Source organism: Balaenoptera borealis (assembly GCF_965194805.1).
Source record: "Balaenoptera borealis genome assembly, chromosome: 11".
Taxonomy (NCBI): domain Eukaryota; kingdom Metazoa; phylum Chordata; class Mammalia; order Artiodactyla; family Balaenopteridae; genus Balaenoptera; species Balaenoptera borealis.
Window position 1 is genome coordinate 78,509,650 of NC_138868.1, and position 27,634 is coordinate 78,537,283.

Consider the following 27,634-nt stretch of genomic DNA (forward strand, 5'->3'; position numbering starts at 1 on the left):
TTTTTTTTTGTCTTTTTTTTTTTGGTTTGTTTTTCTCATGATTTCTTTTGTCTATTCAGGGACTTTCATTGTTCCATACAATTTTAGAATTATTAGTTCTACTTCTGTGATAAATGATAGGGATCGCATTGAATCCGCAGATTGCCTTGGGTAGTACGGTCATTTTAATGATATTCATTTTTCCAATTCATAAGCATGGTATACCCTTCCATTTGTTTGTGTCATCTTATCATCAGTGTCTTAGAGTTTTCAATGTACATCTTTCACCTCCTTGGTTAAATTTATTACTGGGTATTTTACTCTTTTTGATGCAGTTGTAAATGGGATTGTTTTCTTAGTTACCTTTTCTGATATTTTGTAATTAGTATATAAAAATGCAACAGATTTCTGTATATTGATTTTGTATCCTGCAACTTTACTGAATTCATTTATTAGTTCTAAGAGGTTTCTTTGGTGGAGTCTATAGTTTGTTTTCTCTATACAGTATCATGTCATCTGCAAATAGTGACATTTTTTCTTCTTCCTTTCCAATTGGGATTCCTTTTATTTCTTTTTTTTTAGCCTAATTTCTGTGTCTAGGACTTCCAATATTATGTTGAATAAAAGTAGTGAGAGTGGGCATCCTTCTATAGTTCCTAATCTTAAAGGAAAAGCTTTCAGCTTTTCACCATTGAATATGATATTGCCTGTGGACTTGTCATATATGGCCTTTATTATGTCAATGTATGTTCCCTCTATACCCACTGTGTTGAGTGTTTTTATCATAATTGGAAGTTGAATTTTGTCAAATGCTTTCTCTGCATCTATGGAAATGATCATATGATTTTTATCCTTCATTTTGTAAATGTATGTATCATGTTTACTGATTTGTGGATATTGAACTAGCCTTGCATCCTTGGAATAAGTCTCACTTGATCATGTTGTATGATTCTTTTTATATATTGTTGAATTCAGTTTGCTAATATTTTGTTGAAGATTTTTACATCTATTTTCATCAGGGGTATTGACCTATAATTTTCTTTTTTGTGGTGCCCTTGTCTGATTTTGGTATCAGGATAATGCTGGCCTCATAAAATGAGTTTGGAAATGTTCCCTCTTCTTCAATTTTTGGATGAGTTTGAGAAGGATAGGTATTTAATTTTTGGATGTTTGATAGAATCCATGAGTGACACTCTCTGATCCTGTACTTTTGTTTGTTGGGATTTTTTTGCAATCTCTTTACTAATAATCAGTCTATTCAGATATTTTATTTCTTTATAATTAAGTCTTGGAAGATGATATGTTTCTATATTCTAGGTTATCCAATTTGTTGGCATGTAATTGTTCTTAGTAGTCTCTCATGATCCTTTGTATTTCTCTGGTATCGGTTGTCATTTCTCCTCTTTCATTTTCGACTTTACTTATTTGAGCCCTCTCTCTTTTATTCTTGGTTAGTCTAGCTAAAGATTTGTCCATTTTGTTTATCTTTTTGAAGAACTAGCTCTTGGTTTCATCGATTTTTTAAATATTTTTTTAGTCTCTGTTTTATTTATTTTCACACTGATCTTTATTATTTCCTTCCTTCTACTACCTTTGGACTTCATTCTTCTTTTTCTACTTACTTTAGGTTTAAAGTTAGACTGTTTGAGATTTGTCTTTTTTCTTTAGGTAGGCCTGTATTGCTATAAACTTCCCTCTTACAACTGCTTTTGCTTTGTCCCATAGATTTTGGAATGTTGTATTTCCATTTTCATTGTTCATATTATTTATTGATTTCCCCTCGGATTTCTTCACTGACCCATTGCTTGTTCAGTAGCATGTTATTTAATCTCCACGTATTTGTGATTTTTCCAGTTTTCTTCTTGTAGGTCTAGTTTCGTACCATTGTGGTTGTAAAAGATGTTTTATATGATTTCAGTCTTCTTAAATTTATTGAGATTTGTTTTGTGGCATAAAATGTAATCTATCCTGGAGAATGTTCCATGTGCACTTGAGAAGAATGTGTATTCTGCTGCTTTTGGATGGTATGTTCTATACGTGTCTATTAAGTATATCTGGTCTAATATGCTGTTTAAGGCCAGTGTTTCCTTATTTTCTGTCTGGATGATCTGTCCATTGATGGTAGTAGGGTGTTAAAGTCCCCTACTATTATTGTATTGCTGTCAGGTTCTCCCCTTAGGTCTGGTAATGTCTGCTTTCTATATTAAGGTGCTCCTATGTTGTTTCATATATATTTTAAAATGTTATAACCTCTTGTTGGATTGAATCCTTTATCATTCTGTAATGCCCTTCTTTGTCTTTTATTACAGTCTTTGTTTTAAAGTCTGTTTTGTCTGATATAAGTATAGCTACACCAATTTTCCTTTTGTTTTTGTTTTGTTTCCTTTTCTTTTTTCATCCCTTCACCTTCAGCCTGTTTGTGTCCTTAGATCTGAACTGAATCTCCTGTAGGCAACATATAATTGTGTCTTGTTTTTTAATCCATTCAGCCACTCTATGGCTTTTGATTGGAGAATTTTGTCCATTTAAATTTAAAGTAGTTATTAACAAGTATGTACTTATTGCCATTTTGCAACTTGTTTTCTGGCTGCTTTTATAGTTCTTCTCTGTTCCTTTCTTTCTTTTCTTGCTCTCTTCCTTTGTGGTTTGATGACTTTCTTTCATGTTGTGTATAGATTTCTTTCTCATTATCTGTAGTGTATCTACTATAAGTTTTTGGTTTGTGGTTTCCATGAGGTTCATATATAGAAAAACTACGTGTGTGTGTGTGTGTGTGTGTGTGTGTGTGTGTGTGTGTATAGTACTCTGTTATAAGCTGATAGCAACTTAAGTTTGGACACATTCTAAAAACTGTACATTTTTACTTCTCCCACCCTCATTTTATGTTTTTGATGTTATATTTACATCTTGTTTCTGTATCCCTTAATTATTGTAGTTACAGTTAACTTTACTACTTTTGTCTTTTAACCTTTATACTAGCTTTATAAATGGTTAATCCACTAACTTTACTATATATTTGCCTTTACCCATGAGATTTTGACTTTTTTATGTTTTCATGTTACTATTTAATACCCTTTTTTTTCTTCTTGAAGAAGTCCCTTTAACATTTCTTGTAAGGCAGATTTAGTGTTGATGATCTCCTTTAGCTTTTGCTTCTGTAGAAAACTCTTTATCTCTCCTTCGGTTCTGAATGATAACCTTGCCTGTAGAATATTTTTGGTTGAAAGTTTTTTCTTTTCAACACTTTGAATATATTGTGCCATTCCCTTCTGGACTTTAAATTTTTTGCTGAAAGATCAGCTGTTAATCTTATGGGGCTCCCTTTATATGTAGCAAGTTGTTTTTCTCTTGCTTCTTTTATGATTCTCTCCTTGTCTTTAACTTTTGACATTTTAATTATAATGTGCTTGTTTTGGATCTCTTTGGGTTCGTCTTATTTGGAATTCTCTGTGCTTCCTAGACTTCAATGTCTGTTTCTTTCCCCCAATTAGGGATGTTTTTAGCCATTATTTCTTCAAATAAATGTTCTTCCCCTTTTTCTCTCTATTCTCCTTCTGGGACCCCTACAATGAGAATGTCATTCCTCTTGATGTTGCACCATAGGTCTCTTAAGTAATCTTTTTTTTTTTTTCCTTCTGATCTGTTAGGATGAATTCCACTGTCCTGTCTTCCAGGTTGCTGATCCTTTCTGCTTCATCTAGTCTGCTATTGAAAACCTCTAGTGTATTTTTCTTTTCAGTTACAGTATTCTTCAGCTCCGTGATTTATTTTTGGTACTTACTTTTATTTTCTGTCTCTTTGTGGAAGTTCTCATTGTGTTCATCTTTTCTTCCAAGAGATCAGTGAGCATCTCTATGTCCATTACTTTAAACTCTTTAGCAGGTAAATTACCTCCATTTCAGCAAGGTTTTTTTTTTTCCTGGATTTTTATCTTTTCTTTTGTTTGGGACATATTCCTCTGTTTTCTCATTTTGCTTATCTCTCTGTGTTTGTTTCTACATATAAGGCAATACAGTTACCTCTCCCAGTCTTGAAGGAGTGGCCCTGTGTAGGAGATGAACCTGATTTTTCAACCCTGCCCTAACTGCTTGTTGTCTCTGGAACATTTGTAATTATCTAAGTGTTTAATTTTTTTCTTGATAAGTCCCAGAGTTTGTGCCAAGACCTATCAGTGTTCCAAAGGGAGGGATCTAATTCCACACCTAGTTTCAGGCTGTTTGGAATGAAGACCCTCAGGTAGCAGCTTTTAAAGAACACATGTATATATAGTATTGTGTGACCATGGTTGTAACTCCCTACTGGCCTCAAGACCAGGTGATTTGGAGGTGTCCCCTTGGTGACAGTTGCAAAAGACAGGGCTCCAAATGAGTGCATAAACTCCTCTCTGAAAGGTACAGGTGATCTGTCACGAGGCCAAGGGATAGTGCAAAGATGGCATCCCCCAGTCTGTATTCCCCGAGAGCTCCTCCATAGCTTCTAGGTGTGTGGTAAACTTGAAGCCTTCCCCTCTGGCTTAAGCTCTGGGCCAAGTAAATAGGGCTTTTTCACAAGAAGTCTGGGGATGTGTTTCAGTATGCTGTCAGGGTCTTAGGGGTGGTTCCATACCATGAACTGTCTCCTCAATTATTTCAGAGCCATAAGGCCCAGAAATGCAAGCCTCCCTGGACACCATAGCCAGGTGCTCAAGGGCTGTCTTGCACGTGGAATGCATGTGCCTGCTGGCTTCATGGGCCACAGGAGAGCCTGGGTGGGACTGCTGGCTGCCGTGGTGCTGCAGAAGCACATGATGGTCACAGTGAGGCTGATCTTGGGTGGCCTCAGCCTGCAGCGGCTTGAAGCAGAATTTTGGTTGTCCAACCAGAGATTGATGTCAGGCCATGGCAGTGAGAGTGCTGAATCCTAGCCACTAGACCATGAGGGACAGTGGCCAGTGACAAGGCCCCTGGCCTTGAATTCCCACAAAGAAACAGAAAGTAGTGAAACAAGTAAAGTGTTTATTAGGAGGAAAAAAGGTACATGTGAATAGACTCAGGCTGACTCAGAGAGAGTCACACCCTCGTGGTAGTTTGAATCACTTATATGGGGCATTTCTTCTGGCCAATCATCTTGCTTTGCCTGGCTCTGAATCCGTATTTGGTTTATCTCAAGGTCCTCCCATGTGTGCGCGCACATCTCTTAGCCAAGATGGATTCTAGCGAAGAGGCCTATGGGTAGGTTGACATCACTTACTATGGAGTGTCACCCCCTCCCTTTTGACCTCCGAGGAGCCTTTCTGTGCATGTATAGTCAGGATGGTCTCCTTGACTTCAAGAATGAAGAATATGTGGTCTCTTTATTTCTTATTGGGGCAGGGCTCAGCTTCTCCTCCCTCCCGTTATTGTCTTCATCTTGGAGTATCTGTCCACAGAGGACAAACTCCAGCTGCTCAGCGTGGGGCCCATCTATCTCCTGCCTCAAGGCCACAGGAACACATGGGGGCAGTGTGAGATAACGGGCTGCAGCAGAACTACAGGGACACGTAAGGGTGGGGTAAGCCCCCCTGGCTTCAGTGGGACCAGAGGAGAGCACGGAAGCAAGTCAGGTCCTTTAACTCTTGCAGTGTGGAGTGAGAACACAAAAATGTTGCTCACCAGCACCTCTGTCCCAGGAGAAAGTCCCAAAGACCCTTTAATCTTAGCTAATGAATCTCCTTCATGTATGGTCTAGGAGCTTTTCAAACTTGGTTTTGCACTGGGTCCTGAGGTGAATGAGTCTGCACGTGAGCCCTTTAAGGGCAAACTTTTCTGTCCCCACATCCTTTTGTTGGTTTTCAAAGCCAAAAGTATTGGGCACTCATCTCTCCAGTGCAGGTTGTAAGCGTTGGGGTACCTGATGTGGGGCACGAACCCCCAGCTCCTCAGGGAGAAGTTCCATATTTGTGAGATCCCTTGTGCTTGTGGGTTGCTGTGCCAGAGGTGAGGTTTTTGGTGAGACTGCGCTTCTGACTCTCCTACCCATCTTGATGTGGTCCTTTTATCCTTTGTTGTGGAGGTGCTGTTTAGCTAGTGTTCAGGTCTTTTTCAGATCCATATGTAGTTGTAGATTTGGTGTGTCCATGGGAGGAGGTGAATTCAGGATCTTCCTATGCTGGCATCTTAACCCAACCCCCACCACGTGGTTATTTTTATCACAGAGGTATTATGTGATATTAAAAGTTAACGCTGGAAAAATCATAGTAGTACACCTTTGATCTGATGGTACTCAGCAAATTTGAATTTTCATTCAGAGTTTCTCATGTTAAAACCACTAACTACTGGGCTTTATAGTAACCAAAATTATTTTATTTATTTGGTGTTCATTACTTATAAGTAGGTACCCTGCTTTATCCCAGAAAGAGATTGGAGGCAATTGATATTTAGTTTGATTTTTTTTAATGGCAATAGAGGGTTTCTTTATCTTATTTTCTCTGCTCCAATTTACAAAACTGAAGATATGAACACTGCTAATTTTAGGAGATTGTGCCCAAGATTGTGAAGTATAAGACATTGTCATAACACATGGGATATGTAGGAAAACATGTTGTGGCTGTATTATTACTGAATTTGTGTCAAACCATTCTGAATGAACACATTTTATGTATTTTCCATCATATTCTGAATCCTTTTTAGTCATCTGCCACCTTTAATCCTTGGTTAGTTTAGGGTATCTTCATATGTAATCTACATAGTCAAATTATTTGACATTTAAAGTCAAATTTTATATGTTTCTAAGGTTATGTGTATATCCTTTAAAACACTTTCAAATTTTATTTAACTCAATTGACTTTCATGATGTCTAAATTTATTTTTAAAACAGCCTTAATAAGCCTGACTTTTGGATTGTTATTAAAATACAAGTTAGAATGGAGTAATGATAAAAACTGGGAAAGCACTCATTTGAAAGTAATAAATATTGAGTGTATGCAAAAACCTATCATTTTATCTGGATGAAATTCTTCCTCGTGATTAATTTCAGAAATTATCAAAAGAAAATGCATGATTTAAAATACCTTTAATGTTAAAGAGTTAAAATAATATTTCCAGTTTTTATTCTTGTGTTCCTTTCTTTTTTGCCAATCAGAGTGATTAGTATAAAATCTTTCATTGCCCACTTTTATCTAATCAGGGAAACATTAACCAACCGATAAGAGGTTTGTAAGTACTGAATGTTCATTCTAAACAATTACCTAAAAAGTAATCTGTTGTGTAATTTGCATTTGAGTAGAGTTTGAAATGTGTTTTCTAACATTGGTTTCATTGTTCATATCCAGTATAAAGATAGTCCTTTCAAATTCAAATGAACCTACTCAAGGACAAATCCTTCCTGAAAAACAAATGAATATATATATGATATTGAATAGAGCTTTTGAATGGGGATGTGGTCAAGTCAATCAGAATATATTTGATACTTAATGCACCTTGGAACTAGGGTTTTTATCATAACTAGGTAATTTGAGTGAGAAAGTTATCAAATGTTCTTATGCTGTGATGGAGGGAGTTTGTGCTTATTGTAGTAAAGACTCACTCTTCTGGAAATCAGCTTTCCTGTAGTCTTAGGCACCTGAAACATCGTTGTGCCACCATGTGTAATTATAAATTGATACGTGTTTCAGAGAAATAGGTGTCTGAGAGTCCATGTGTTTGTATGATTTATCACATTCTGGCTCTTGATATGATGTTTCAGTTTTCCACCTAGTTCCCTGAACTCCTGGTGACAGATTCCATCTCTTCTCCATAGTTCTCCATGCAGGCCTTCCCTGAGATGTGTGCTCAGCACATATTTGCTCTTATTCTTACTCAGTGCTACTAGGCTTTTATTGCCCAGGGGGAGATTTTGATCATGAAAAGAATCTTTAAATTACCTTTGCTCTATTAATAGGTAGTACTTGAAGTTATAAATCTTAAACCTATTTTTGAGTTTTATTTTTATTATTTTGTCTTAAGCCATAATGTTTCTTTAATCCTATTTTTAATCAACATACAGCTCTTATTTATAAATGTACTAATTTTAAAAGTAAGTCATTTTCACTTCTTTATTTTTCCATAAATTTGATAAAATTCTCCCACTTATACATTTAATCAATCAAGCTTCTACAGACATGTCAAATTATAAATACAAAACTAGTAAATTTCATTCTCTCAAACTCAACACCCTAATGGGACAAATTTGTGATTCTGGCAAAATATAATCTTCCTAAACACTAGGCATCTTTTGTAGTCTAGTAAATTTGCTTATAAATGTAGAAAATAACGTCTTTTTAAGTATTCTAAACATTCTAAGAAGTTACATGTGAAATTGCATAGTCATTTCAAAAGGTCTTGCTACATTGGTATAAAGCCAAGTTATCCAAAATAACACTTGTTTTGGGTTGTTTTTACACATTCTTGGAGATTCATATTTGCTTACATGAACAGAATCAGTACTCTGTTTTAAAAGTCAAGACTATGGCATATGCCGCCAATAAAAGAAACTCTGACTAGTAGAGGCACAGGATTGATTGCACCTTCTACAACTAAGCTCCTCCTTGCTGTGGGGTGGACTTTTTGGTGTTGCCAATTTGCCTGAGGGAGGCTTTCTAAACATTTTCAATCCAACATGCAATGAAGTGCCTTTCCAAGTCCTCAGAATTTAATCTTTTTGCATATAATTTTGAACAATCTACTATATCAAGGCCTAAAATTTATTAATGGACTTTTGAATCTCTTCCTAAGGCTGTAATTTTACCCCTTTCTCTTTTATCATGTGTCTTATCAGCCACTATTTTTCCAGTGATTTAATGACTCCTAGGACATATCTTTATGCTAAACAGTATTCCAGATTCAAGCACTTGATCCTATTAAGAGTAGCATCATGTTTTCTTCCTAGTAATAGGTCCAGAATTTTATTTGTTTCAGCTCAAAATTATATGCCAGTGATTGTGAAGTTCTCAAACCTCTTTCTCTGATCTTGAGTAAATCATGCGAGTTCATCATGTTATGAGTTCAGCAGCTTGTGTCTTCTTTATGTTTGCCCCTTCCACCATTTTTCTATACATCATTTTGTTTTCTGACATCTATGTCCCTTTTTGACCCTTGACTCTCCTCTGAGGTGGCGTTATGGCAATTTTAGTCTGTAACTTCTCTCGTAGTTGGTATTTGAAACCAATACCAGCCTTGATTCATTTGCCATCTTGAGAAGTGCTTCTTTATAGCCTTGGTAATTCAGATGGATTCCACTTATCTTAAATTATTCCTGTTATCCTTTGGAAACTCAGTTTTGCTGGACATGTGTGTTTTTGAACTGCGGAAGATAACAATCAAGCTTAGGATGTTAAAATATAAAACTCAGATAAAAAACTGTTTTGAATGTCAGCAATTGGGAGTAGTCATGTGTCTGTGCTTTCACTGAAAACCCTAAAAGCAACAGACAGTCGAAGAACTATCTAGTGTCCTAAAATAGGGCCATACTGTGAATATACAGAGAACATGTACTGTTCAATGGAGAGTGAAACTATGCTGTGACTGTAATGAGACTCTTTACAAGCCTAACCTGAAAAAGTCTCCCTACTTTGTGGTTACTCTTAATTTACCATTTTCAGAATCTAGATGCTGTAAATGAGACTAGCATAATTTAGTAGAGAAGGAAGATTTGACTCGTCTTTGTGAAAAAAGCATCAAGTTAAAAAGCTAGAGCATTGGTCAGTTACAGGATATTAAATCCACAGATACTTTTCTGGTTGTAAAATATACCACAGTATCCTTTTCTTGAAATTATAAGAGTTTGGGAATGGATTTATTTTGAGAGTACTTACTACACAGATTATCACTCAATTAAGATTAGAACTAAAAAAAAAAAAAAAAAAAAAAGAAAGATTAGAACTAAACTGTTCCTCAAGCCGTGCCAATGAAAATATAATTCCGCCATTTGAGCTCATTTTTCAAAGAAGCAAATTATCTGTCTTGAGACACCTTTTCTGTCATGAGACTTTCATCATGGGACCAGTTGTTAACAGGGACAGAGGCAGTTGCCTTTTTTCCTAGGCTTGCTTTCTCTGGCATTGTCTCTTGGTGCCCTGAGCCTTGTCCCCACTCACACATACATTTGATTTGGTGGCTTTTCAGCTGGTCCCTCTACCCTAGGTCTGGAGAAATTGGGAATTGCGAAAGGAAAGGTTTCTAGTTCTCATTCTCTCATGCAATTCAGTTCAACGATACTCCATTTTGGAACTACTTTATTCCAATCATTGTGAATAAGAAAAAGGAAGTTCTTTCAAATGATGTTTCTGCTATTAAAAGTCACTACTCAGCTGTGTAGTGGTAAAGTCTCCTAACATTCAGTTCTCATGTACAAAATCAAAGGGATTGGACTAGAAGATAATTTTATAATTTCCCGGATTGAACTAGAAGATAATTTTATAATTTCCCAACAACTCCAGATTTCTACCACTCTGTGTTTCAGTGGCTTTTCCCATGTGTGCCCAGGGAATGTATTCTCTCCAGCAACAAACAGAAAAAGTGAACTCATTCTTATCCTTGGCAAGCGCCATCTGTCACAAATGTTTTGGCACTTCCTACTGCTATTTAGATAGTTCAGTTCTTCTCCCCAAGGCCACTGAGCAAATACAGTTCTGTTTCCATCACTGAGACCCAGGAAGAGGGTCAGAGCTCAAGTCTTCTTCATGGGCAGAGCAGAAAGAGAAAATAGTTTGGGCCGGGGCTGTGGAGAGTTAACTGCTACCTTTAGGGAAAAGAGAAAATGTCCTGTGGGAACCACAAACGCCATTAAATGCACTCATCTTCTTTTCCTGTTTCTTTCAAGCCATGTATAGTATGATATTAGTTGTCTGTGATAGGGGCCTTTTAATCTGAAATGGCAGACTAGAAATGTGAACTGGAAATTAAAGACAAGTGCTGCTTTGTTTTGTCAACCCTGAGAATGTATTGTAAGGCCAAGTAGATTACATCTGTAAGGACATGCTGGGTTTTTAATTACTAGGAAATTGAAGGTACAAGGACTTTTGCTTTGTTAGCTGCATGGAAAACAATTCTTTCTTTTTTTTCTCCTCATGGCTTTTTGAATTCTGTTGAGATTAATAGCTTTTGTGCTGCTAAACTGCCTTATGGAAACTTTACTTGAGTTTCAATAAAAATTTTAGCCCTGAATAGTTGCCAGAGGGAAATAGTAATGTTTCTACTTAACTTTTGATTGACTAAATTAAGTTCTTTACATTAGCCAATCTTCCTCTTTACCCCCAAAGGCCAGGTATCATTAATATTGTAGGATTTCAATTCCTGGGAATTTGTGGTAGTTGTATTCTGCATACCCCGCTGGTCCTCTCTATGGAGAGATACTGGGCTGGGGTAAGAGCCCTGGAGAGGAGTTGACAAAAGCAACTCCTGTTAGCTGATAAGCTCTAACCCTTGTAGAAGCCAGAGAGGGTACTTGAGCAAGCCAGCTACAAACCAATAACTAGCCAGCTATAGATCAGTAAGCACGTGTTGGCTGCCTGCTCTGGGCCAGGCACTGAGCCCTGATTCAGTAGTTCGTACTTCAGACAGATGGATATGCTCCCCTCTCTACCGCTGCAGCAGGAGTACTTGCCCTCCACTAAAGAAAGAATCAGGATAAATTATCAGCTTTTAATGGTGTGATTTTATTTAGTAAGAACCCCTTCCACTGACTTCTCATTTGAACATTAAGGAGTTCCCAGTTTTTCTTTTTTAAGCTATAGAGAGCTATTTTTGCTGAATTTTCATTAGCACTAGCATATTACGTGTAGTAACCCCTTCATGACTTTGGAAGGTGGAAAGGTTTCCTTTACCAAATGTGTTTGTCTCTGACTTCCCTCAGAAGCACCACTCCTTGTGACTTCCTCCTCCATCACTCACTGGGAGACAGAGGGTGTTAAAGCCTGTTTAAGCCATATCGCCTTCTTCTCCTCAGACCTCAGCAGAAACTGCTGAGTGCTTGCATGAAGACACTGTTGATCAGTAGTTTGTAAGGCAGCCACGAACGGGTGCTGCCTTTTTATATGAATTGACAAATCAGTAGCCAGAAACTCGGATAAATACCAGATAAGCGAGGAAAAGCGAAGTGTGTGGGATTGGCTTTATTCCATTTAGTCCTTTTTGCCATAGCAATCTGTTTAAGTTACACATGATTAAATCAGAACTGGCCAGGGTATGCTGTGGTCTCAGAGACTTAACCACAATAAACGTTCATCTCTTGAATATGCGATATGTCCATTCAGGTCAGCTGTGATTTTCTTATACATAATTTTTACTCTAAAACCCAAGCTCATGTAGTACCTTCTCTCTGTAACAGTGATGATCTTGTACCAGAGGGGGGGAAAAAAAGTGGCAGGCTTGCACAATACATACCAGCTCTTCCTAGCTGATGGATAATGACATTTGTGACTTCCATTCATATTTTGTTGGCTAGTGCATATCATATGACCAAGTCTGTCTTAGAGGGAGCTAAGAAACATAATCTTCCTGCAGGAAAGAGCAGCAAATATGAGTGAAGTAATCCCAGGCTACTACAGTTCCGTTCCAATGAGAAGATGTGTTTGTTCATTGTGATTATTGACGTTTAATGAGAGTATAGGGACATATATCTGAATATCCAACTTGTTGTCTCTTCAGTGGTCAGCTAGATTCACAGGGCCTGAGTGGTTTATGCCTGATCTCCATTTTTTTAAAGAAATAGATCATTGTGGGCTTCCCTGGTGGTGCAGGGATTAAGAATCCCCCTGCCAATGCAGGGGACACGGGTTCGATCCCTGGTCCGGGAAGATCCCACATGCCACGGAGCAACTAAGCCCGTGCGCCACAACTACTGAGCCTGCGCTCTAGAGCCCGCGAGCCACAACTGCTGAGGCCTGAATGCCACAACAACTGAAGCCCGCACGCCTAGAGCCCGTGCTCCGCAACAAGAGAAGACACCACAATGAGAAGTCCGCTCACCACAACGAAGCGTACACCCTGCTCACCACAACTAGAGAAAGCCCACGTGCAGCAACAAAGACCCAACGCAGCCAAAAATAAATAAATAAATAAATAAATAAATAAATTTATATTAAAAGAAAAAAATAGATAATTGCCCTGGCCCCAAATATTTTAAAAATAAGTAATATAGTATGCCTCTGAAAAATAACACTTCTGGCAGATAGTACCTCAAGCCCCCGTGACTTCAGCCAGGCCCGAAGAATACATGTGATTGACATGTGTAGATTTTATATTCTCTTCTAGCCAATAATGATGACGACGATGATAACAGCCAACACTTCTGCAGTACTTACTATATTCCAAGTACTATTCTAGGAGCTTTGCAAATGTTAACGTATTTCATCTGTGAATAGCCCTGTGAAGACAATACTGCTATTATCCTTACTGTATAGAAGAGGAATCTGAGGATGAGAGAGATTAAAACTGTGTCCAGTAATACAGCTGCTAAATGGGAGAGTAAATACTGTCTCTTTCATCTGGTTAGTACTAGTGGCTGACCTTTTTTTTTTTTTTAAGATTGTTTGAAAGCCTAAATTTTTTTTTTTTTAAAGGAACTCCTTTATTTATTTATTTATTTATTTATTTATTTATTTATTTATTTATTTATTTATTTTTGGCTGTGTTGGGTCTTCGTTTCTGTGCGAGGGCTTTCTCTAGTTGTGGCAAGTGGGGGCCACTCTTCATCACGGTGCGCGGGCCTCTCACTATCGTGGCCTCTCTTGTTGCGGAGCACAGGCTCCAGACACGCAGGCTCAGTAGTTTGTGTTGTGGCTCACAGTCCCAGTTGCTCTGCGGCATATGGGATCTTCCCAGACCAGGGCTCGAACCCGTGTCCCCTGCATTGGCAGGCAGACTCTCAACCACTGCGCCACCAGGGAAGCCCCCTTTTTTTTTTTTTTTTTACCGTTTCTTCTTCTGTTTCTCAGTGATGTGTGGATAGGAGCACATGGGGAAGGAAACTAGCATCTGATTAGGTTTGTTCCATTGTTTTCCACTCTTCAGTGCTTCATGTGGATTTTGTCTTCATCTTACTACAGCCCTTTAACATAGGTATTGTTATTTCCCTCATTTTATAGATGAAAGAACTAGAGTTCATAAAAGTTAATAGGCACACTTCTATCCACACAGCAGTAAATAGTAGAGCTGAGATCCATCCCAGGTTTGCCTGGCTCTAAGCAAAGCTGGGTGCTACCTCTGCACCATGGAACCTCTCTATACTCTTTCAGGCAATAGAAAAGGATGTTCAAAGGAAACAAAACAAAAATGCATGGTTATTTTTGCCAACACAATGTATTTTTTCACATTTCTGAATTGATCGATAATGTTTTATTTACTCACGTGAAGAGAGCTAAAACACAAGGTCCATGGGACACATCAGGACAGTGGCACGCATGGAATGACCTGGCAGTCAGACTGAATGTTTGTAAGATTTTCTTCTTCATAATTAGCCTGTGATACTGGTTTACTAGGATAGAATGGGGTATTGCCACCAAATATCCCAGTATACCTTCAAGATATAGCCTGGTTATTACTTATTTTTCTCAAAATGGATATTTAAAGAAAATCTGTTTTTATATATAACAATTATTTTCATTCATTTAGCCAAGGGCAGGTTTTATTGAAATTTTTAAAAAATGGATTTCTCTTTCTTTTAATACATTTTATTGAAAAGTTGAAAAATGTGACCTCAAGAACCAAATGTTATAAATGTCAGGAACTTGCAGTTTTAATTGATACAAAATGCTAGTGTATCATTTTTACCAGGGTTACATTTTTTGGCTCAGTTTCTGTTATTAAAAATCAAAATTAATAATTGATTCCTTACTTCTCTATTCTACCTGTTTTTTTCCTATGTTCAATAAATATTTTAAATTATCTGAATGTATTCATACTATAATGCTGTGCTTGGCATTTTGGGTTATTGGAAGTAAGCAATCCCTTATTGGTGCCCAAAGAAGCTCGCCTCTCATGTAGGTAGTCAGCTCTAGAAAGATGCTTGATTAATGGCCATTCATTCTTGTATGTTGAGTTCACCCAAAGCATTCACTGAGTTCTGTTCTCTTGACATCTAGGGCATGGGGACACACAAATAAGCCAGTTCCTATTGGTAACAATACATATTTTAGTTTTGGCATTTTTACATGTTTAAATCTATTTTTTATTTCTAAAAACTAATTTAGAAGATATATAAAATAGTTACAAAATCCAATGAATAAAAATGACAATTTCTACCTTCTGTCCTTTTCTTTCTTACTTGCAATTTGCATGATCTTTCTAGAGCTTTTTCCTAGGAAAATAGAAACATTCATACCCTCAAATTTTATGTTTTAAGAAATTGGGTTGTATTGTCCTATAGATTACTTTTTTTTGCCTAACAACGTATAATAAATATTCTACCAAGTCAGTACCTCTAGATTTTTTTAATTTTTAAAAAATTTTTATGCAATTTTTAAAGGTTACTTTCCATTTACAAAATTATTACAAAATTTTGGCTATATTCTCCATTTTGTACAATACACCCTTGAGCCTATCTTACATCCAATAGTTTGTACCTCCCACTCCTCCCCCACTGGTAGCAACTAGTTTGTTCTCTATATCTGTATCTGCTTTTTTTGTTATATTTACTAGTTTGTTGTATTTTTTAGATTCCACAGATAACCACTGGTAACCACTAGTTTGTTCTCTATATCTGTGAGTCTGCTTCCTTTTTGTTATATTCAATAGTTTGTTGTATTTTTTAGATTCCACATATAAGTGATATCATACAGTATTTGTCTTTCTCCATCTGACTTGTTTCACTTAGCATAATACCCAATTGCTGCTATTATTTTTTATGTCTGAGTAGTATTCCATTGTGTGTATATATACCACATCTTCTTTATCCATTCATCTGCTGATGGACACTTAGGTTGTTTCCATATCTTGGCAATTGTAAATAATGCTGCAGTGAACATTGGGGTACATGTATCTTTTTGAATTAATATTTTGGGTTTTTTTGGCTATATACCCAGGAGTGGAATTGGTGAGTCATATGCTAGTTCTATTTTTAGTTTTTTGAGAAACCTCCATACTGTTCTCCACAGTGGCTGCACTAGTTTACATTCCTACCAATGGTATACAAGGATTCTCTTTTCTTTACATCCTTGGCAACAGTTGTTACTTGTGTTTTTGTTTTTTTGTTTTTTTGATGGCCATTCTGACAGGTATGGGGTGATATCGCATTGTAGTACTTCTAGTTTTTTGATTTCTCATTTCTAATCTCAGATTTCTCAAACTTTTCAGTCAATTCCGTTTCAGTGATTTTCATTGTCTAGGATTTCTTCAAAGTTTTTTGTCTTTCCTGGCACCTATTTTTTTTAGCATAATTTTTTGATATATACTTTTTTGTCTGTGAATCTGTGTAGTTACATGGATGTATTTAATCCACCATCATTAAATGGAAACCAGTTTTAATTTTCTATTGGTTTGAATTGTCTTCATATATTATGATTTGGGAATATTAAGAAATACAATATGTACACCACATCTGATGAAAAATTTTATTATAGTATCAAAAAATTTTTAAATTTTTCCTCTGAGTGTTATTTGGTATTTTTAAATCCTTTCTCTTTAAACAAGTAATCTAACTTGATCTGGCTCCCAAACCTTAAGAAAATTTGAAAAATCTAAAGAAAATCTGTCAAAAAACAATGAAAATAAATTGCTGTTTCATAATGGAAGATCTTTGGGGGATTTTTAACGGACTTACTAAGCATATTTTGAATTATTTGAATATGATTCAAAATGCAATAGAATAGAATATTGAGCTTGAATTCAGGAGAGCTGAGTTAAAATGTGGCTCTAGACCTTAGAACAAAGAAAAGCAGTTTTCAGCAACTTGGTGAACCATCTTAAGATTGCAAAGCTTTCTCTCTACCTCATAATGTTGTTTTGAGAATCTCTTGGGAAAAAATATGTGAATAGCTATGGAATATAATTATTAATTATATCTAATAATATAATTATTATTAGATCTGTGTTTCTAATGAAGCAAGTTGATATAAAAACGTTGGTGAATGTGAACCTCCCTCCTTCACTTCTACCCCCAAATAAAAATTCATATGCTAACCAAAATATTTGATAAATTCAGTAACAACCCCTGTGCCATCAAGCCATGAAACTACAGAGCCAACTGAAGCAGGAATGCAAGTTCAACATAAACACTTAATATGATTTTCTTTTACTTTCAGTGTACTTAAATGAAGCAGGGTTCAACTTTGTGAGAAAATGCATTCAAGCTGTGGAAACGAGAGGTCAGTGTTGCCTGATGGGTACACTGTTACTATTGTGTGGTCCCTTCTTACGTAGAAACTGCTCAGAATGAGGAGGGACTTAGTTATTAACAGGAGATTTATTTTAAGTAATATATGAATTATAAGTTATACAAACACATAAGTAACTATACTTTGAACTTCAGTTTACCAAAATCATACTACAGACATACTTGTTTTTTAATGAATTTTCATAATATAGCCTCACTTTACTTCGTATTGATGGACTCTGTGTTTTTCTTTTTTTCAAGCTTTAGGAAGGTAAGATTCCTAAGAAGCTTGAATTCAGCTCTCCTGTTTCCCTACATTATATCTCAGAGTGATTTTAGTCATTGTCACAATTTCAGCACCTTTCCTCATTCTAGTTATGACCTCGGTCCTGAAGTCCTCTCCAGTTGCCTTTTACTTCCAGGAAAATTTGTCTAAAGCAAAACCTCCTATTGGGCTTTGGAGTTCTTTAAACTTAGATTCAAATTTTGGTGCTGCCACTTAGAAGTTCTGAGAAGTTAAGTAGGTTCCCTAAAATCTCTGAATCTGTTTCCTCACCTTTAAAGTGAAGCTATCAATTCCATCAAACTGTTCAACATGCAGGACTCTGTGACTGAGGAAACAGAGTGTGAGAAATACTGATCATCCCTTTCCATCTTGGATGCTTTTTTATAGTCAAGTAGTGGTGAATAAGCAGGTGTACTTTGCTATTTTGAAGCTCTTCATAGACTTTCAAATCACTGTTCAATGTCTGCTCTAAGAAATACATGTCTGATGGGTGTTTCCAGGGTAGGTTTGCTAAAGTTAGACTGTAAAATTGGATACGTAGCTTTCAGATTTTGTGTAGGCATATATCTGAGTTTTTAACATTCTGTACTTCGGAAGCTGTGTCTTAAGCCATTTTCTTGTGATTTTTCCTTCTCATTAGGCATCACCATTTTAGGTCTTTACCGAATAGGAGGAGTGAACTCCAAAGTTCAGAAACTCATGAATACCACATTTTGTAAGTTTTGGATGAAGCCAGTTACTTACTTAATTTTTGCATTCTTATAGAAAATTCAAAGCATAGTTTTCTTTGAGATCTAGATTATTGGTTGTCTTTGAGTATTTTCGAGTCATATTTAAAATTAATATTTGTATTCAGCTTTTAATGTCCATTGTAATAGATGAACAATCAGAATTTGAGAAGGGGCCCTTTTTATAATATTGGACTTTTCCTCAAGTATCCTTGGATTATTAGCTAGAGGTACAATAAGATTTATGGATGCTGGGATTCAGATTGCCTGACTTGGAATCTTAACTGGGCCAGTTAAAAGCTTTGTGACCTTGGGTAATTTGCTTAAACTCTCTGTGCCTTCACCTCCTTATTTATAAGCCTAATACATAGTAAGTGTGCTGTGATGTTAGCAATTAGCAAACATCTGATTTGAAAAACTATATTCCATAAGAAATCTTTGAGGTTCAGTGTCAGAGTGAGCTTTGCACCAACTCATGCAAACAGCAATCCTAAAGTTAACTCCATTGGCATTCTAAGAAATACATGCCTCTCTCTGTGACCTACTTATGTTAGTATCCATTTTCTTAATGGTGTGAGTGATGTTTTGAATTGCACAGTTTAAACATCTTATTTTAATTATTTTCAGCTCCCAAATCCCCTCCTGATATGGACATTGATATTGAACTGTGGGATAATAAGACAATAACAAGTGGGCTGAAAAACTACCTCAGGTAAGGGGGGCTTAACTCTTGCCGCTGTGCTGTGGTTTCTCCGTCACCCTCTTGGGCAGTCACCACGGATCCCAGGGAACCCCTGTTTCTTCGCTCCTTAGCACAGTTCCTTCATTTAAGGTGGAATAGCACAGGGTGGTAATGGTTGTGTTTAGTGTTCTGGAACTTATATGTGCTTGTTCAAACAATACACTTAAAAGGCTGCAATAATTGATGAATACTAAATAATAATTTCTGTTTCATGTTAGATTTGAATTCGGGTTTTCATGTATTTTTTTAAGACACCACAAGTTGAATTTGAAAAAAAAAATTTTAAACTATTGCCCCCATATCTGAGAGGGATTTTGCGCCTATGGTCCAATAGTTCTCACAAAGTTAAAAAAAAAAAAAAAAAAAATTGTCTCCCAGCCTCCCATTTTAATACAGTGGTGGCAAGAAGTGCTCAGGGGCATTGGTATCTTTGAGGTCTGCATTTTAGAACTATGTGTAGACTCCTTGCTAGGACTTTATCATACACCTAATTACCCAATTCTTAAAGAAGCACTGAAAGGTCAGGGGAAATCAGAAGATACTGCCATTCTAAAATTTGCTTCATTCTCTATTGTAGGTGCCTTGCAGAACCACTGATGACTTACAAATTACACAAAGATTTTATTGTTGCTGTTAGTAAGTACATTTCCACTGGATGCATTATAAATGATGTGGTTTTATGCTGTATTGGAGGTGTAAGTTTAAACCTGCTAGTTAACATTTTCCTGTCTATTGCTTAAGAAACTGTCATTCTCATAGTTACATGGTTATATAATAGTTTACAATATGGTTATAAGAAATCACAGAGTGAACTAAAATACTTTGTTACTTAATAAGACCTTATTGGGGTGGTGAGTATGATGTGATTAGAAAGAGCTGTGAGGAATTATTTGTATTACATTTTACTTGATTGGTGAATGTCAGTTTCTTACAAGAGCAATTTCATGGTTAAATAAACAAGACCACAAATCTGTACAGTCAGTTATGCCAGTGCTTCCACTATACACATACTCATGTGCCGTGTTCCTAAATCTGGAGAAAGAGTCAGATATTTTTGGCAGACAGCAAGCACCTTTTCTCTCTTTTTATATTTCTTGATGATGATCAGATGTTTATGTTGTTTCTTTAGATCTGTGACTGCCATAATGTGATATGAATAGATAGGCTTAATTCAAAATGGGGGGGGGGGAGGGGAAGGGGCCAGTGACAATCATGTAACCTGAGAAGTTAGAAGTGTGTACTTGTAAAACATTGGGCTCAAAGTGCCAGGTCGCCATCTGAGCCCATCACGACAAGTTGTAACAGTTAGGAGTTGGCATTTCATTGTTAGGATATATGAGGTATGACTGTAACAAGAGTATTTTTCACAGTCTAAGAAAGAAATCAGCTGCATTAGTTTATCACACATTGTAATGTCACAGGAAGTATTGTCTACTGATAAAAGTGTCAGGTAAAGCTGAATGATCTTGGTTTTCAGTCCAGCATGTATGACTGACCACATGATCTCATAAACATCTATACTACTTAGCTTTCTACTGAAAGCTCTGCACTCTACATCCTCTTTATAGAAATCTGTCTTTGTAAGAAGAACAAGACCTTAGAAAATATATAATCCAACCTCATTTTATTAACTAGGAAATCAGGACCCAGAGCGGGCAGGTGACTTTGTCCAAGGACACTGGTAAATTCACAGCAATATCAGGACTACAAGCCAGCTTTTTTGACCCTTAACCTAGAACACTTCCTTACAAAAGTTTAGTTTTATAGCAAATGGTGTTGGATCCACTTAGCTAGAATGGCTCAATGAGCTGGTTGTTCTGATGCAAACATTTGGTCACAAGATTTTTTTTCTTCACTTCTGTGACAAATAATGATCATATTATTCACTACCATGATAATTAAAATGTGTCTTATGTATAAGAATTTATCTTTTGTCTGGGTCAAGGATCATAAAATTAGGTATTATTTGGGGTCAAGCAAGAGAACTCCAGCTCAGGAAAAAGGGGGAGTTATTCAGAGACTAGGGGAGTCCCTCAGAACTCCTTGGCAGAGGATGGGTCCTGCCTTCCATGGCCTGCAACCAGGAACCTCAGAGTAGGAAATAGATGTTTCTCTGCCCATCCTCCCAACTCTTTTTGGAGGGTCTCTCATTTTTGTTCTTTGCTGCATATCTGCCTCATTCTTATCTTCGCTTCCAGACAGATTTTTCTTGGCTTTCTGCCTGGTTTTACATGATGTGCCTTTTCACGTATCCAGCAGTCAGATCAGTTTTGGTGTCTCCATTCCAACGCCTGGGAGAAACTTCATGTTTGGCCCAACCAAAGTCAGGCTCTTTCCTTACCTCATGTACAAATAGCTGTGCCCAGAAGAGATGAAGGTCCCATAATATAAACCCTATGTGTTGGGCACTTTCTGAAGAAAGGGCTTGGCAGGGTGAGCAGTCAACCCAGAATCTGTTTATGGTAGTAAGAGACTATTAAATCGATTCCTTGTTCTGAAGCATTAGAAGTTTCTCTAGAAGACTTGTCAACATCTTGGCTTTTGCCTTGTAGACTAGACTTGCTTTAGTTGATATTTTGCTTTTCAGATTTACCATTGTCAGCGTGGGCTTAAAAATCTACCAGGCCTTTATTTGTGCAATAAACCTGACACCTCACAAAAATAACTCCCTGCCATCTTTGGATCTATAAAATTTGGAAAGGAATACCTGCTTCCTCTGTTTTGATGGAGTGACTTGGAGGTTTCAGTGTGTTAGAGTGTATTGTAGTGCCTGGCACATTAGGCCATTTGCAACAACTGCTGTGATCACTCACATTGCTAAAGGTTTTATTCTATCCTTGTGTAGCAAAACCCAAGGAGGAGATGAATTATGGTTGTATGGAAGTATACAGCTCAGGGGCTAAGAGCACAGGTCTGGATTAGATAGAACTGGGTTTGACTTCTCTACTTACTGATTGCAGACCATGGACAAATTACTCAACGTCTCTAAGCCTTAGGAAATGATAGTGATAATACTTACCATGTGAAGCAGTGCTTATAAAGCACGATGGGTGGAAGTGGTTATGATACTTTAATTACTAATGTTTATATATGCATTTTAATACAATTAAAATTTGAACATTTGCAACCTTTTTTATGTTACAGAGTCTGATGACCAAAACTACCGGGTGGAGGCTGTACATGCATTGGTGCACAAATTGCCAGAGAAAAACAGAGAGATGCTGGACATCTTAATAAAGCACCTGGTCAAGTAATTCTCTGACTTATATTGTTCAATTAATTACTTGTTCAGCTGTTAAACTTAAGCATGTTCATGTCTTTTTCAAGGGTGTGATGGAGCTATAACCTTGCTATTATAATCAGAGTCCATTGAATGTGCTTAAAAAATGGTGTGGCAGTTTGTTTTTAAGATACATCTATACGTGTGTGTGTGTACCTGTGTATGTTTACGACATGCAAATAATTATATCCTTGCAACCATTATACTAATGATGGAAAATTTTCATGTCAACTTAAAAATATATGAAGTGGTATATAGCTCTTTCCCAGTTCTTTTAGATACATTGTAAGCCCGAAGTTTGAAGACCAGTTCTCTATTCTACTAGGGTCACCAGGTTGTACCAGGTCAAACTGCCACTTGAATGTTAGCTTCCTTCTCTAGATTCATAGTATCTGTCGGTCTCTGAAGATCTTTCTAACTCCGCTGTTAGTTCATCTATGTATTTAAAAATCTTGATAGATAGATATTGTATTAGTCAAGTTTCTCCAGAGAAACAGAACCAATAGGATATTGTGTGTGTGTGTATGTATATATATATACACACATATATGCATATATGTATATATATATACATACATACACACACATATGTATAAGAGAGAGATTGATTGATTGCAAGGAATTGGCTACACAATTGCAGAGGCTGATTTCAAGGCAGGCTGGAGACCCAGAGAAGAGTTGATGTCACAGCTTGAATCCAAGGCAGCCTGAGGCACAATTCCTTCTTCCTCAGGGATCTCAGTCTTTTTCTCTTAAGACCTTGAACTGATGTTGGATGAGGCCCACCCATGTTATGGACAGTTGTCTGCTTTACTCAAAGCCTACTGATTTTAAGGTTAATGTCATCTAAAAGTACTTTCACAGAAATATCTAGAATTATGTTTCACCAAATATCAGGGTACTGCAGCCTAGAAAATTTGACACGTAACTTTAGCCATCACAGATCTATCTTGATTCACACACACACACACACACACACACACACACACACACATTTAATCAAGAAGTTTGTTTGCCATGCTGCTGGAAACAAAAGTCCAAATTCAGGTTTTAAACTTACTTAAAAATTCCCTTATAGCCTCATTTACAAATAGGAACATTTTTTTGTCTTAATGAGTACCACGATTCACAATGATTAATCCTTCCTTGTTTGCTACAGGTAGTAACCCAATGTATCCTAATTTGAGCCACGCACATTTGAAACAGTGATGTACATTAATCAGTCTCATCTTAACTTGCAGACTTTGAGATAATATGAATTTACCCTCCTTGAAATAAGAAGGAACCACTAGGAATGACTTAATTTCAAGTTCATTTTTAACTGTTGCCCATATCAACACCTCTTTTAGCTAATGAATAGGGACTCACTATCCTTGGTCAGAATTACATAGTCTTGAATTATGTTTTTGAGTTCTGTGACCTCTTCATGAAACTTATCCATACTGTATTTAGTGGGCATTCTCTTGCTGTATTCAAGGTAATTTTTTAGCAAAGCCTTTTAAAATGTGCCTTTAAAGTTTCATGAGTGTCACATAAAATGTTTTTGCTTAATTATTCAGAATGTTAGATGAACACAAGTTTCACCTTTAATTATGAATGCGATACAGGAAATAGCAGAGAGAGAGTGTCTAGCCACTGAAGAGTACTTAAAATTCTTCTGCCCAACCTTCACCACCATTCCTGGCTCTTTCTTGAATCTGTAAAAGGTCAATCTCCACTGTCTGAGCAGCAGCAGTAGCATGTGTGCCCACATCATCAATGACTTACTTAAGTAAACTGATAACACTCTTGGTCCCTGGCCACCTTATTGACATAAGAAAAGAGCATTTAAGATCAGTGACCTGGATTGGTCACTGGCCTAAAGGACCAATGACTGATTCCAAATCTCCATTAATTAGCTCTGAGACATGGTATAAATCATTGATGTATTTCTGAGAATACTTTGTCTTTAAAACAAGGACATCTGTGGAATCTGCTTTGTACACAAGTTGAGGGAATGAGTTCCAGAACTGGCTGAAATGTGGAATGATAAGGGTCTGTATTGACTGACTAGCTCAGCAGAAGGGAAATGCAATGAAGAGAAAATAGGTGATCAAAATATTTCACCTTCTGAACACCATAGTCATTAACTCTCCTTTTCAAAACAGACCAGTTTTTTATGATTTCTAAATTTATTCCCAGTGAGCTTAATTCAGTCATATTCTAGGTTACTTATAGTACTAGGAACTCTTACATTTTAGAGGACATCAAAAGTGCTTAGAGTCAATTTAATTCCAGAGAAGAATATTATTTTAAGACCATATTTTATTCAATTTAACTCATTTTATTTAATTCGCTCAACACTGCTCTAAGGATTGTCATTCTTATACTTTATAGATGAGGGAACTGAAGCCTAGAGAGAGGTATTAAATAATGTGACTGATTGAACGCAGCTTCCAAGTTGGAAGGACCCAATCTTTAAATCCAGACAGGCTCACTGCCTTTACAGATGGCTTAGTAGACTCTCTAATACATATTAAGCAATGAATATAATATTTGGTTGTATAAAAAGGAAACTTGGAATGAAATTCTTATACTAACCAAGAACCTTCTTAGCTAGTGCTGTCTTGGGCACAAGGGGAAAATTCAGTCAGTGGGACAGTCAGCTCTTCCTGTCCTGTGCCAAAAGTCACATGGATAATCCAGAATCCTAGACTCCTCATAAAATTTTACTTTTGTTTCTAGAATGAAGTTAGTGTGCATACTCAATCAGATATAAACATTATCTTGTGCTCCTTCCTAGAACTTTATATTCTAACAACCTGGCTGGAAGTAAGATAGAAAAGGCAGTGGTTAACCTAGGAGACTGGTTAAATAAATGAGGTTTCCTATTAATGCATCCAATTTCCAAATTAAATCAGTTAACTAGTCAAAGTCATTTTTGAGAGTTTACTGGGATTACTTTTCTAAGGTCAGTAGTATCAGAGCCCTTTCATTTTATTTTCATTTTTAGGCCAGCACTGATGCTACCATATCTCCTTGTCTTACTGTTTGCCTAGCCCAGTGCTCAGCGCTAGGGAGGCATTAGGGAAGTTTTGGATGGATGGTGGATGGTGGATGGATAGAAGGGAAGTAGGATGGAAACATGTCCTAACCAGTCATCTTATGTGGGGAGCTCAGGGGTACTCTTGACTTGAAGTCAGGAGACCCAATTTGAAACAAAATCTCTGTTCCTAATTTGCTGTAACCTCAGGTACATCATTTTTACTTAAGGAGCTTCTTTTTGAAAAATCTGTACCATAGAAAATAACTGGCTTCCTGGGAGGATTAAGTGCAATATTATCTATGAAAATGCCTGGCAGTAGGTTCTCAATATATGTTTAGTGAATCCGAATATAATTACAACCAGTCTACTCCTTTTCTTTACTTTTTTAAAAAATTTTTTTTATTGAAGTAGTATAGTTGATTTACAATGTTGTGTTAATTACTGCTGTACAACACAGTTATTCAGTTTTATACACATATATACACACACACACACACACACACACATTCTTTTTATATATATTTTCTTTTCCATTATGGTTTATCACAGGATATTGACTATAGTTCTCTGTGCTATACAGTAAGACCTTGTTGTTTATCCATTCTATATATAAAAGCTTACATCTGCTAACCCCAACCTCCCAATCCATCCCTCCCCCAACCCCCTCCCCCTTGGCAACCACCAGTCTGTTCTCTATGTCCATGATTCTGTTTCTGTTTCATAGATAGGTTCATTTGTGTCATATTTTAGATTCCACATATAAGTGATATCATATGATATTTCTCTTTCTCTTTCTGACTTCACTTAGTATTGTAATTTCTAGTTGCATCCATGTTGCTTCAAATGGCATTGTTTCATTCTTCTTTATGGCTGAGTAGTATTCCATTGTATATAGGTACCACATCTTGTTTATCCATTCATCCGTCAGTGGACATTCAGGTTGTTTCCATGTCTCAGCTATTGTGAATAGTGCTGCTATGAACATAAGGGTGCATGTATCTTTTTGAATTATAGTTTTGTCTGATTACATGCCCGGGAATGGGGTTGCTGGATCATATGGTAATTCTATTTTTAGTTTTCTGAGGAACCTCCATACTGTTTTCCACAGTGGCTATACCAACTTACACTCCCACCCACAGTGTAGGAGGGTTCCCTTTTCTCCACACCCTCTCCAGCATTTGTTATCTGCAGGCTTTTTAATGATGGCCATTATGACTGACAACCAGTCTACTCTTAACCATCTGTTCTAAAAGAAGTATAGTACTGTAGGAAATACCAAACAGCTGATAATCTCTCTAGGGTGATTGAACTCAATTTAGGAAATCAAGATTTTTTCCTTCAATAGATTAACCTTTGTAATTATGTTTTACTTTGGCCAGTGTTAACTTTTTACATCTTTTTAGACTATACCCACTAGTGCCAGTTGGGAGTAGCTGAACCTGACTGTTTGGGAAAGTTAGCCTGTAATGGCATGTTTATATTTTATGCCATAAGTTTAGTGGATGAGAACATTTAATAATTATTAAACATATAACTTAAAATATTTTGTTCCTCTTATTTGCAGAGTGTCACTACACAGCCAGCAAAATCTCATGACTGTCTCAAACCTTGGTGTCATATTTGGTCCGACTCTAATGAGAGCACAGGAAGAAACTGTGGCTGCCATGATGAATATTAAATTTCAGAATATTGTGGTTGAAATTCTGATAGAGCACTATGAAAAGGTAGACTGAATTCTCATGTGGAAGTATAAAATGTTATCTGGCTTCTAAGAAGAAATTTTGCATTTGTATCATCTATGGTCCTCACATTATGATCTCAGATTCCTATTTGGTGTCAGTCTTGTAAATTTTGTATAAATTACTTCTTCATGAGGACTTTGATTTTCTTTTTCTCTTGTTCAGTTTTTAAGTGCTTCTCAAAATCCTCTAAGTAAATGATTTCCTTTCTTTTGACATTATTTACTTGTCAAGATTTTCTTCTTTAGTATTTATATAATTAGTTTTTTACTCATACTCAGAAAATACTTTAGAATCATTTTGCGGTTAAGTCTATTTTAACTTTTTTGAGCTTTTTGGAATTAGACTCTCCTTATACAGCAGAGCTAATATTCTAGATAAAACAAAAGAAAATAATCAGGGAACAGTCTTGAAACCCTCTCTATATTCCAATCCCTAAGGAGGCTTTCTTTAAAAGAGTGAGATCTTAGAATAACTATAAAAGTGAGAAATTGGGAGAGCCAAGTTGATTGGATTATTAAGCAAACTCAGCCATTGAAGGTCTAAACATT

The 27,634-nt window shown here is 36.6% G+C and overlaps 1 protein-coding gene across 2 annotated transcripts in view; it reads left to right on the forward strand.

Annotated features, from left to right (window-relative positions):
• Positions 1–27,634, forward strand: part of ARHGAP42 (Rho GTPase activating protein 42) — a 312,202-nt gene that overhangs the window by 244,946 nt on the left and 39,622 nt on the right. For both annotated transcript variants that reach the window (XM_082339914.1, XM_082339913.1), the window contains exons 13-18: positions 17,213–17,275; positions 18,210–18,284; positions 18,925–19,009; positions 19,617–19,675; positions 22,184–22,289; positions 26,909–27,068. In XM_082339914.1, coding sequence (XP_082196040.1) covers positions 17,213–17,275; positions 18,210–18,284; positions 18,925–19,009; positions 19,617–19,675; positions 22,184–22,289; positions 26,909–27,068 — 548 coding nt within the window. The remainder of the gene's footprint in view (positions 1–17,212; positions 17,276–18,209; positions 18,285–18,924; positions 19,010–19,616; positions 19,676–22,183; positions 22,290–26,908; positions 27,069–27,634) is intronic.